This window comes from Arachis duranensis, chromosome 4, assembly GCF_000817695.3.
Source record: "Arachis duranensis cultivar V14167 chromosome 4, aradu.V14167.gnm2.J7QH, whole genome shotgun sequence".
Classification (NCBI taxonomy): Eukaryota; Viridiplantae; Streptophyta; class Magnoliopsida; order Fabales; family Fabaceae; genus Arachis; species Arachis duranensis.
The window spans coordinates 94,789,006-94,802,362 of NC_029775.3; the positions used below are offsets into that span (position 1 = coordinate 94,789,006).

The following is a 13,357-nucleotide window of genomic DNA, read 5'->3' on the forward strand; positions in this document are numbered from 1 at the left end:
TTTCCCTGTAACAATCTGATTAAAGCACAGTACACAGGTCTTTTTGTATCTTCTTTAACCTATGAAGTAGAGAAAAGCAACAACAATATAGTAAGTACAAATGGCTTTTGTTTTTTATTTTAAGGTTTAAGACATAAAGAAAATAAGTAAATTTACTGCCATAAAACTTCACTACTTATACAATAATATTTTTTAATATATAAATGTTTTTGAATTTCATATCACAATAATCAGGCTGTGAAAGAAAGTCACGCATCAAATATTTAGTTCATCCATAGAGCAGCACAATAAATTATATACCTCAGAAACCCACTGCCCAAGAATTATAGCAACTTTCCGATGAATAATACGCAAATTGGGATGTTCATTTGAGAGCTCGAGGGATAAAGCACCATTAAACCTACAAGTATATTGTTAAAAAGAAGAGACCAGAGTCATTATCAGAGTACTCTATTCTCCAATCAAAGCCTTAAAAGGAGAAAGTATCAATATCAATAATAAAATATGAAATAAACCTTTTATATAAATTAATAAAATCCACTTAGATCTCAAGGTAATGATCACTTTGTTATCAGCAATTTTTTAATTTGCATATAATTTTTTGGCAATGTAAATTCATGAACATGAACAGAAAAACTTCAAAGAGAAAGAAGATGAGGTATGCTCCTACATAAACAAATAGAACAGAAAACAACCAAACGAAAAACAGAAAAGTTCAAGTGGATAATTGAAAGAAATTATCTTGTGTGAATGATGGCAGGTGAAAGGAAACAGTGGATGTGCCGCCAATAATCAGAACAATATTTACACATACCCCAATAACTTCAGACTCACCAGTCTTTAAAGCTCAGATAATTCGAGAGTTCATAATAAACATAAGCAGCAGCTCCATAAGCAGCATCTTTAAGAAGCAACACTGGAGTAATTTCCGTCACTGAAGTTGGGCAATTATTCATAGTCTCTTGGAGAAGAGAGACCACAACAGGGCCTAGCAGCTAAAGTTTAAGTCACAACAAAGAACCATATTAATCTATGTCAATGATTGAAAAATCACAAGAGAATACAAGACACCTTGATTTTGAATGTCACCTACTTGGCTATAATTTTCAAACAATACAATGTATAAAGCTTCAGCACATGGTCTTAGTTTTTCCGTCCACTGAATCATATCCTGCTCATGATGAAAAGCCTCAGAGTTATGATACCACTCCTCCAAATCACTTGCTGTCAGAACAAAATACCTGTGGCATGGATAAAGAGCATTTGAAAGGAGCAACATCTTTGTTTTGAAGCATATTGAAGTCACATATATGAATATAGCAACATCTTTTTATCAATGTCCACAACAACAACAAAAATATCTAGAAGAAGCAAAAGAACAATCAAAGAAGAACTATCTATTTAGTGTAGCTTTCCAAACTCTCAACATATTTGGAAGCAATTATTTAGGTCAGACACTGCACCTTGGTTAACTAATAAAGCCTAGAAGGACTAAATAGTGGATATCACACATAAACTAACATGTATAAACTAAAGTACAAGACCAAACACGGCAAACTAATAAAGCCTGGACGGATCTAAATAGTGGATACCTTCTTATCAACACATTACACAAGAGGACTATCCGTTCATTGGGCAAAAGGGAAGTCAAAATACCACCGACAGCACTGGAAATGTTTTTTTTCATCTGCTCCAGTGTAACTCCATTTTCATCCATCACCCTACCAGTAAAACTTGGCTTGTATTCCGTACATTCCAGGATATTCTTAATCATTACCATACATTGAATGAGAAACTGTTCGAATGACAACACATATTGCTCAGGATCTGTTATCTTATTTAAACAGAAGTCAACAACTGAGGAAAGCACAAATTTATCGCCAAATGAATAAGGATGTCTGCCCTGAAAGGCAACTAAAATTTTCATCAATTTGGTACAAGCCCTCTTTACAAAGTCCCAAAATTTGGGATACTTCTTTTCAAAAGATGAATCTGCAAACAAAGACATGTCTAGTTAGACTACAAGGAAGAAATAAGTTAACATTTCTGGTGCAACAAAAAGTAGAGAAAGTCGATAAATATGAAACAGAGATGTCATATAGGGTCCAATTTCAGGGTTCAACTTTTTGGTAAGGAATCTAACTACAACGCATATATATTTTCATTATTATTTCCAACAACCACAGAAGTAAATAAGCTAACATTTCACATGCAATAAAAGTAGAGGAAGTCGATAAATATGAGAAATAGATGTCCAAAAGCTAATGCCTAAGAAGTTGCGGTTCTAAGGACCTGTCTGAATAACAAGCTTATTTAAGCACTCATGAGAAAGGAAATTCTCAAAAAGAATTTAAATAAATTATTTAGTATTTATATAGTGATTACACAAGTGCTTCTTTTGAGTATTTGCCAAGTGCATGTGGAAAAGTTTGATATTTTATCTTCTGAAAAAGCATTTAACATGATGGTTTGAGAAGTTATGAGATATAGTCATACAGAACAGAAAAATTATGCATAAATCATAAGTGATGTTATCCAAATGGACTCTAGGCACTGAAAGTAAAAGATAAATTAATTAACATGATAACTGATTAATATGCTTATCCAACTTAGTTTACAATGTCGTTACCCTAGATTAAAGAGAAAGCAGATATATTGTCAATTATGCATTGCCAATATTATCAGTGAAGTATGCCTTGACTCCTAATTCATTTTTCGTGGCAACATTTATTTATTTATTAAGCACATCCAATCTTTATCTAATGAGGTATGATACAAAGTTGAAAAGCAACAAATCCTCCATAACTACACGAAATTTTCATACCAATATCAATTAAGTAAAAAGTATTTGCATATTCCACACCAAGTTTGGATTATAAAGTCCCAGTTAAATAGCTACGATGAAAAGACTAAATTAGCATCGTCACTGTATAACAATGTACATGAGCATTGCTTAACATGCTATTGTGTGCTGGAATGACTCAATTAAGAAACAAACTATTCTAGATGTTTTCATTTTTAAAAAAATGGGATCATGTAGTTGCTGATATTAACTTAAACCCAAGAATATACACGAATGAGATGGGATATAGAAGTCTCACAGTATGGAAGGAAAGACTGAAGTGCACTTAGGAATACAGGTGAGACTTCCTTGACTGGCCGAACCTCCTGTAAAATAGTAACATCAGACTTAGTACCTTCATTTTAGGATTGGTTGATTTGAAAAGTAGAAAGAAGAAAGGGTACTAAAAACTTCAAGATAGATATATTACTAGAGGATGATGACATAAAATGAACCCGATAATTACCTGAAAACACTTTGAATCGCTTTGAAATCCTGAAATAATTAATTGCCGTATTATCTTTGAACATAACAACCATCTCTCACATGTAAGATAAAGTTCATGATGCTGATCGTCAGGATTTGAATTATAGGATTGAGAAAGAGATGAGAAACCATGCAATATTGTCTGCATATCACTTTGCCATAGGTGCCAGCTATAATCAAAGAAATGGGATGATATCTGCCAAAGGAATCAGTTGAATACTTTAGTATTTAGCATAAGGACAGGTTGCTAAATATTCATCTTAATCTAAAAATATCTAGTCAATCAAATGCAGATTTTAGGCAGAACTTGAAGATGCAAGCATTAGGGGAAGAAAACAATCACAGTGCCTAGTAGTTAGACCATATATGATATAACTCATAAGACTGGAATATTACAGGCTAAATAAAAATAGGATTTAGTAACATAGTAATACATAAAAAGAATAATATATGAAGGAACCAATGGAAGCTGTAACTTACACCACACACAACTCATGCTTCTTTCAAGCTAGGTATGTAATGTAGTTATTCATAGAAGCTTTTATTTTTTACCTAGTACCTCCAAGTTTCTCTAAATTCATCTAAACCAGCAAAGAAATGCATTTATATATCATGAAGTGCATACATTATATATAATGCCATATTGTCCTAGTCACATTCTGTACCTTTTCCTTAAAGGATTCAGCATTTTCCTATCAAGATTGCTAACCAGTTTTTACATAAGATAAAAACAATCAAATATAGAAGTTTAAGACTTCACTCTCTAGGGAGCTCAAAAGGCACGGCTTTCTTCTTTGTATGATTAAGTGGACATTCTTTATCAAAACATAAAAAGTGGACATACAATATTTCTTGTACAGATGCTCATTCAAACACACTAAACTAACAAAAGCACTTCAAATAAATTAATCACAAAAAGTGTATTGAAACAAGCATATAATCTAGTAGTTGAACCATTTCAAACACATTAACTTTTATACTTGATACACAATGATCATCTGTTTCACACATTTCTACACAGCTTATCAAAGTTGCTAACTCATCAAGATCCATTCAAAAGTAGAACAACTTGCATGGATACATGCCACCTATAAGTCAAGCACACCTTCGCGCAGCAAACCAGGCACCCACACAATGTGCACGAATGCACACACACGCACACACACAAAAGGATTATCAAACACATATAGGACATGGATATAAAAGCTGCAATATATTAACAAAAAGGAAAATAATGGGCAAAAAACTCAAGATGCCAATGGCATTTTAACTACTTTTTTATCTAGCTTGTTGTAGATAGATAGACCACAAGTTTTGTCTCAAACGAAATAAAAATAAAACATGCAACATACACCATTGGAGTTGGACACCCTCAGGATTTACTCAAGACCACATATGCACTGAATTCTAGTTCGTCATTCTCTTGTAAGGATTCTATTAGATTTACGAACACTTAAAAGTTTCTCTTACTCTATCACAGTCAGCACCAAACTTCCAATCTATTAGTTGAAATTCAAGAAAAGATCCACATAAAGCAATGAGTCACACTCCCATGCAGAAATGCCTGAAATTTGAAAACGCACTGATTGAGTGATACACATCCCTTCCCGAACAAAACACAAATCAACTCCTACAGATCTTAAAGCTACCTAAGAAGTAACAGATAGTTGGGACTCAGCCATTTAAGGTGGCTATATCAAAAGTCTTTTGAAACAAGCCATAGAGGCATGAAATACCTATATTGAACCTTCCACAACCCATCCAAAAGAACCTCAACCTAGGCTTGTAAGAAAAGATATAAGTCAAAATAGAGTATGAAAACCATGGGTATGCATGATGGTGTGACGTTGAACATACGTCTGTGATCAATATCTCATTACACGGATAACAGCTATTAAAAATTTTTCGTTTGATAAAACAAGATCTTAGTAGAGTGAGTTATTCAGGTTTGCATGTCACTGTCTCAGGCATGTTTGAAGTTTCTCAACATACAAAGAAGCAAACATTGTGAAATCAAAGCAAGCAAAATCTGGAAGAAAAGGACAGAAGGAACCACACCTCAGCAAAGTTTCGCTGGTCAGAAGTAAGGCGTTTTGTGGACAACTCCTTTAAAGTCCTAAACAGAATCATAAATATTCTGTGGGAGGCAAGAACATCTGCTGATTGAAGCTGTTGTGATAATACCATAAAGATGTCTGGCCTGAGAAGTCATTAAAACTAGTACATTGATATATATTTCTTTTTAATGAAATGTTTAAATCAAATGAATCAAACACAAGCAAAAAAATTAATAGAGATAAGTAGCGAAAAAAGCAATTTTGCATTGCATGTTGATAATGCTCCACAAAGCTAACGCTTATTTTGTACAAATATTAAGAATGTATAATAAAAACAACTTAGGAAACCCACAAGAGAAAAAAAATATCTTATGGCCATAAACCCAGCTAAAAAAAATTTAAACAAAAATAAAAAACATGATGAGAGTGGGTGATGAAACTGCAATTGCAGAATTGTTTAGAGCAAATAAATACCGAAAGTACCATTCTTTAGGATAATCAATGCGTGCAATTTTGGAGATGAGCACTGCCAACATTTGAGCAATCTGCATTTGACAGAAATGAAAGTAAATAGAAGTAAGACTACGCCTTATCAATAAATTCACAAATCATAGCCAGCAAAGAAAAAGTAAACAACAAGCACCTGTTCATTCTCTTCTCTCAAGTATAACAGCAACTTCTGCCTCAGATGCGTTTTCTCCTCATTGCTAATCCCACTGAAAATAAAAATGAAGTCACATTCCCATCCACGTACTAGCCAAAATAGAGTCTACATCCTTAGAAGAATAACACATTCAGCAGCATTTTGAATATCAGCTACAGACATGCATTGACCCTAAGCCTCAACACAAAAAGTAACCTAATCCAAATACTAACTAAAAATCAACCATTAGTGTAAGAGGAAAAATAAAAAGAAATGACTCACGAGGAATCACGGCGGTGCCGCCAGTAGCGATTAACGCTGTTTTTGAAGTATAAGGTGGCCATCAATCTCACGTCATTTTGCGACGCCAAATCCTTTGCCATAATCAGCTCCTGCAGTTCCATCAAAGAAAAATAGAAACTCTCAGAAACAATGCGAAGTTCAATCATCGAAACCCTAAGAAAGAGAAAGAGGAAGGAATTACAAGGAGGCAGGAGCAGAAGCCGGGCCTAGACTCCGATTGCGCAAGTGCTTCTTCGGCGGGGCCACGGAGGCGTTGATCGACGTTCATCGAATTTGAAAGCAGCGTGTACAGCGCCGCCACGTCGGAACCTGAAACCGCCATCACCGTATAGAGAAACTATCCCCCTCCCCCGTTCTCTGTCTCTCTACTGTGTCCGGGATTTGTGAAAATATAAAATTATGGAATGTGCTTTATATGAGTGATCGTGTGGATAGTTTTACAGTTGGTTGGAGGAAATGGAAGTTTTTGAGTGTGAGCTTCGCGAGTGAGAGAGTGTGTGTTCTCTACGTTGAAGGAAAGAAGGAAGAAAATTGGGAGAGAGGACAGAGCGTGAATAAGAGCGTTGTCATTTTGGGGTGTTCTCCATTCGGCCATTTATATACTGCACCACCACACTCTTCACTCATTGCTGCGTCAATAACCCTTTCCTTTGCCAACTCACATTTGCTTCCTTGATTGCAAGTGTGTAAAAGGATGCAAGTTTGTAACCCAATGGTTTGGAGAAAGTAGAGCACAAAGTAAATGTTTTTATTGATGGGTAAGGTTTAATTTTTGGGGTAACAAACAATTATTGAAACAAATGTTTTTTCGTTCTTTTATATAAATTTTATAAAAATATATATACACTACGTATAGTTTAATTCATTTGTAATGTTTATTTTATATTTCAACATATATTATATACAAATGCTAATTTTACAATTGACTTTTAATATGAACCTAACATACTTGATTTTATAAGAAAATTATATTAAAAAGAATTTAAAATAAAGAAAAGTTTTGAAAACTTAACTCTCTTCAATTTTTTTTAAAGATAAATTTTATTATTACAATAAAATGAGATATTCGCATTGAACTTATGCCGAAGACTAAAAATAGATATTTTTAATCAATTAAAAAATATCTAAAAGAAAATACCTTAAAAAAGAAAATAATTGATTTTCGAAGAAGAGGAAAGAGTAAAGTGAATAAGGAAAGGGCGATAAAAATGCTTCCTCAATGGATGACTGTCGCGAATTTAGAAGCTTTAGATCTTGCAATAGTTACTACCTCTTGGGGATATTGAATTTTGCTTCAAAGAGTCTCAACTTCCTCCTCATCTTCCACATCTGTCATATGAGTGTTGTTGCAAAATGGGTTGTCTCTTTGGCTTTTAAGGTTCCTTGGAGCTATTTTTAAGACCATAACCACCATCTTCATGTGTTCCATTTCTTGATTTGTCTAGTGCAAGCTTGTTTTTCTCCATGCATTCGTTGAATATAGGTACAGGAGTGAAACGGTGAATGGTTAATTCACTTGCTACTTCACATTGATTGCACATTAAACTCACTCGATTTGAGTATGGTATGTAATCTTTCTTTAACTGGTAATTCGTCATGTATCACCTTCCAGAGAAATGTTTTAATTTTGAACTGACATTTTAAATTCCAGATTGAGTTTCAAACTTCCTTTCTTCTATAGTGTTCCGACAAGAACTCAACTGGAGCATGACAAAGCTAGAAGGCCAATAAATACCCAACGACAACCGAGTAGCTTTCGTTCTTCTCCTTAGTCTCGGAGAACAACATCTTTCCCTTCAATACTGCTTATGTTTATAATTGTTTGAATCACAAGATATGTTAATGTAGAATGCTTTATTCAAATTTATGTTTGGTAGTAGGAGTTTAGAAATCCAAACTGGTCGACTGTGTGTGTTGTAGAGAAACTGAATTTTATTTGGTTGTAATTATTTTATTCAATTGTCCTCTATAATTTTTACTGAATGTCCCCTTCCTATCCTCCAAAAAATACATTTTTCCAAAATCCTTCTGCCCTCAAGACCACTTTTCCAGGTCAAGAAGGATTATTACTGATTCTACACGTATGAAGCTTGAATGCCTGAAATATTTATTTTAATAGACTCTGTGAATTACAGAGTGAAGTCGAGAAATCAATCTCAATTCTTGTTTCTTTAACATAGCCAAATTGAATGCCCTAAAGTCCTTGAAATTTAACCCACCTTGACTTTTTAGTCTACAAGCAATTTGCCAATTAACCCATTGTAATTTTTCCTCTGTGTTCTTTTATCCCCCACCAAAACAACATAGTTGCCTTTTAAATTTTTTTTGTAAAGTCTCAAGAAACTTAAAATAGCTTAGTGTGTAAATAGGTATTGCAGTTGCACTGCTTTAATCAATAACTCTCTGCCATTAGCCGATGACCATCTTCCAGTGCTGTAGCTTTTTAAGTACTTTATCCTTAATATAATTAAAAGTCTCCCTTTTTTATTTGTTAATCACTACTAAAAGGCCTAGATATTTATTCAAATAGCCAACATGTAGTACAGATAGTGGAGCAACCAGATGATCTCAGATTTTTGGAGAAATATTCTTGTTAAAAAATATCGAAGACTTTGTCTAAATTCACAACCTGCTCACTTACCTCTTCATAGACTAGTAAAATCTTCAACAAACTTTCGCAATCTTTTACTGTCAACTTACTAAAAGGGACAGAGTCATCCACAAAAAATAAATGGTTGACCTTAGGACATCTAGGATTCAATTTAAAACTAGAAAACTCTAGCCTCCATTCTCTTTTGTGAGTAGACAAGAAAGATCTTCTGTGCTTAATAAAAATAGATAGGGAGAGAGAGAGGATCACCCTAACATAAGCCTCTATATGGTTTGAAGAAACCATGAGGTCAACCTTCCACAGTAACGGTGTAAAAAAATCATCATTATCCACTCTTTGATCCAGTCATCCACGTTTTGCAAAAACCTATCTTGTTCATAATCTCTTACACAAAAAGCCTACTGAACACTGTCATAAGCCTTACTCATGTCAAGCTTAAAATCCAAATCATAGTCATCATAACTCTTATTTTTCAAAAAATGTATAAACTCGTATAGAATTAGAATGTTATCACTAATCGATCTTTCTTTGATGCAGGCACTCTGAGTATCACTTATACATTGTTCATCATACTTTGCAGTTATTCACTAAAATCTTGAAACGATTTTATAAAATACATTGTTGAGTTTGATTGACCTAACTTACTTCATAGGATTAGCATTTATAATTTTTGGAATAAGACAAATATTTGTATGATTGAAAGCTTTCAACAATTTACCTCCTGAGAAGAAACTCTTGACTACATATATCACATCCTTCTTAATCAGCTTTCAATAAAACTGAAAAAATTTTCCTGTGAAGCCATCGTTACTCAGAGCTAAGAAAGGATTAATGAAAATTATGGCTGATTTTATCTCTATTTTTTGTATTGGTCTAGTGACCATTTGATTTGTATTATCATCCATCTTTGTAGAAATTCCCTTAAGAACTTTAGTAGGCTTCTTTGGGTTAACCGAGATGAAAATATTAACAAAATATTTCTGGGCTACAGCAACAATTCCTTGCTGATCCGAGGCCACATTACCACTTTCATCAACGAGTTCTTGAATTTTATTCCTCTAGCATCTTGATTGAAATTTAGAGTGAAAAAACTGTGTGTTTTTGTCACCCCAATTTAGCCATTACACTCTCGATTTCTCCTTCCAAAACTGTTCTTCTTGCTCAAAATTCTCCTCTAACTTATCCTCTAATAATTTGATTACTATGCCATCCACATCCACCCATTTTCCATTCTCTTCCTCTAGCTCCATTTGTATACTTCGATTTTATTGCCTAGAGTTTGAAGCTACTGGTTTTATCCAATCAACCAATCTATGCTTGTAATTTTACTTTGCAGCAAATTTAAACATAGGAGAGCCCTCAACTTTTAAGTTCCAAGCCTATTTAACAATTACAAATACCTCCTCTCTATCATACCAGTGCTTTTCAAACCTGAATCTTCTTTTAGTTCTAATTCTCTCCCTTTCCAAATTGAATGATTGGATCTTGTATCATCCAAGTGAAACCAAAAGCAATAAGTCACATGTGGAGAGGTTGATTAAGGGTGTTAGTTTTTAGGCTTTGTTTCGTGTGGATCTGATTGATCAAGGGGATAGACTAATGATTACTTGGAAGGATGAAACGAAGATATAAATCAAAGCTTACAAGTCTTTTTTCCGTTTACTTTACATGGGAGGATGTTCAAAAGGAAAAGGTAAGTATTTACTGTGCACTTTCATTCGAATGAATCCACTAGAGAAGATTAATTTGGTCAGACTCTTTTTAATTAAAAGTTAGTTATTGTTTTGCGAGTTACCTAAAATGTTGATTTGGGCTTAAATAAGGTCCAGACTCCTTGTAAAGCAGCATCCGACTTGTTCTTGTGCCGGGGTGCCACTGTCCGAGTTCCTCATAAGGAGGTGGGGGTGGTACCTGCAAGAGACTTCGATACTTAAGTTAGCAAGGGCTTTAGGCAGATTTTTAGTAAATTAGAACATAAGTTAAACCTAAAGAGTGTCAGTATATTTATAGTAGAGCTTGTAGCCACCTTTGTTGGAGTAGTTCCATCTTTATTGATGGATAACCATTTCCTTTATCTTGAGAATTTGTTGGAATCTATCTTTTAGGGGAAGATAGAGATCGCGGGAGAGATCCGTGGAGGCAGTTACTTGTTTGGGCAAGTAGAGCTGTACTCCTTTGCGGTGTCCGACCTCTTTGAATAGGTCGGGTACAGGTCAGAGACCTCCTTTTTAAGTTGGTTCTCTTATCCTTATTGGGTCTGGTTCTTTTGTTTGTGCCAGGACATGAACAATGCTCCTGCTTGAGTCCTGAGCTTTCAATAGGTCGAGCTCAAGCAATTCGTGGCCTTTTGTTTCGACATCGGGTACTCCACCTTCTAGAGGTTGGGTACTTGACTTATTTTTCAAAAATTTGAATGTTGTTTCCTTTAATGCGAGGCGAACGTTGCGCGGCAGTTTCTTTATGATCTGCACACGTTTTTAAAGAGGAGTTATGAGGCCATTTTACCTCTTGTCTCTTATAAAAGTGCCTTGGCTCTTCTGCCCCCTTTCCACATTTCTGAAAATCTTCCATTGCTTTCTTCTTTGCAAAGTACCTTTTGTTACCACAAAAATTCTCTCATTTCTTTTAGTCGTTCACTTTGCGATTCTTTTTCCCAAAATTTTCTTTATCTTACCTTACATTTAACGAAGAGGATCGTCTGTGATTTGCTGTTTGACGTGCCCCTCTCCCTATCAGGTTAGTATCTTATCTTCTTGATAATCTTTGTATTCTATTTACTTGAGAATGTTCTGAGGGGTCCCTGATAAAATGGTGTCGATGCTTATATGTTTGTTTTTTTTTATTCTTGGAGTTGCTTTGACTGACTTGGTTTAAATGTTGTTGCGTTACTTTTGCTAAGAAGTCTTTTTGGTCTTTTTCATCGATTGAGATTGATGTAGAGTGTTTGGGTATGTGTCTGCTATCTTTGTGGAGCTGTAGTCATTTGAAACCATTTTTTGTTGTATTTTTGGTTGCATTCTTATTGTCCCTAATGGTGTTGCTACTATGTGATGATATCATTACTGTTACTATAGGAGTGACACCATTTTGACGCTTTCTGTATGTAGAAGAACTTTGAAACTGCATTGATTGGTTTTATTTGTCTTTGCCCGACCTGTGTTGGATGACGTCCGAGCCCTTTTCGTAACGGCTTCTTTATTTTGCATTTGTAGGTGTAGCCTTTATGTCGCGCTCTGTTATTCTGAATATGTCGACTAAATTTCTCCCTAGCCTCTTAAATTGTGTAGATTCTTCTGTCTTTTCCTGTGTCCCCATAGTTAAAAAAAAATATTGTGAGGTCTTTTGTAGGCTCCATAGAATATCTGAGAACAAAGAAGATAAGAGAAATTATGAATTAATGGTACCCGATCCCGAGGAGAGAGTTTGTTTTCCTCCCTTAGATAAGTCGGAACACCCTTTTTTATGCATATGATTGCTTTTTCTCCAAATTAGGCGTTTCACTCTCCTTTACCGACTTTGAGACAAATATTCTTTGGTCTTGTGATGTTGTCCCTTCTCAACTTTATCTGAACTCCTGGGCTTTCTTAAAATTTTTCTAACTTTTATGTCGGGATTTTGAGGTCCGACCTTTTACTAAGGTCTTCTTTTATTTGTTCGTTTTGACTAAACCCGGGTGGTTAAAAGGGAAGGCTTCTTGGTTTTCCTTTCGCGCTGCTCAGGTGGTGGACGAAATTGTGATTCCTTTGTTATTGTATTTTGTAAAATTCATTGCTTTTCAACTATGTGTGGACACAACTCTGTTCAACTTAACCAGCAAGTGTACTGGGTCATCCAAGTAATACCTTACGTGAGTAAGGGTCGATCCCACAGAGATTGTTGGTATGAAGCAAGCTATGGTCACCTTGTAAATCTCAGTTAAGTGGATTCATAGGGTCAAATGTAATTGGATTAGATAATTAAAAGATAAATAAAATAAAAAAGGATAGAAATACTTATGTAGATCAATAGTGGGAATTTCAGATAGGCGTGTGGAGATGCTAGAATCCTCTCGAATCTCTACTTTCCTATTGCTTTCATCCAATCCTTCTTACTCCTTTCCATGGCAAGCTGTATGTAGGGCATCACCATCATCAATGGCTACTTTTAATCCTCTCGGGAAAATGGTCCTATGCGCTGTCACTGCTACTCGGAATACCACAGACAAGGTTAGACTTTCTGGATTCCCAGGATCCTACTCGGAATACCACAGACAAGGTTAGACTTTCCCGATCCCCATGAATGCCGCCATCTATCTAGCTTATACCACGAAGATTCTGTTGGAGAATCTAAGAGATATGCGCCCGGCCTAAAGTAGAACGGAAGTGGTTGTCAGTCACGCACGTTCATAGGTGAGAATGATGATGAGTGTCACGGAT

General features: G+C 35.1%; 1 protein-coding gene across 1 annotated transcript in view; it reads right to left on the reverse strand.

The window, feature by feature from the left end:
* Positions 1-7,034, reverse strand: part of LOC107484988 (uncharacterized) — a gene marked incomplete in the record, with an annotated part of 15,037 nt that extends 8,003 nt beyond the window's left edge. Inside the window, 12 exon segments of the mRNA XM_052260326.1 lie at positions 1-59; positions 301-400; positions 835-995; positions 1,094-1,241; positions 1,593-1,992; positions 3,102-3,168; positions 3,309-3,524; positions 5,387-5,528; positions 5,869-5,930; positions 6,029-6,101; positions 6,311-6,420; positions 6,513-7,034. Coding sequence (XP_052116286.1) covers positions 1-59; positions 301-400; positions 835-995; positions 1,094-1,241; positions 1,593-1,992; positions 3,102-3,168; positions 3,309-3,524; positions 5,387-5,528; positions 5,869-5,930; positions 6,029-6,101; positions 6,311-6,420; positions 6,513-6,653 — 1,679 coding nt within the window.
* Positions 7,035-13,357: the final 6,323 nt, after the last annotated feature.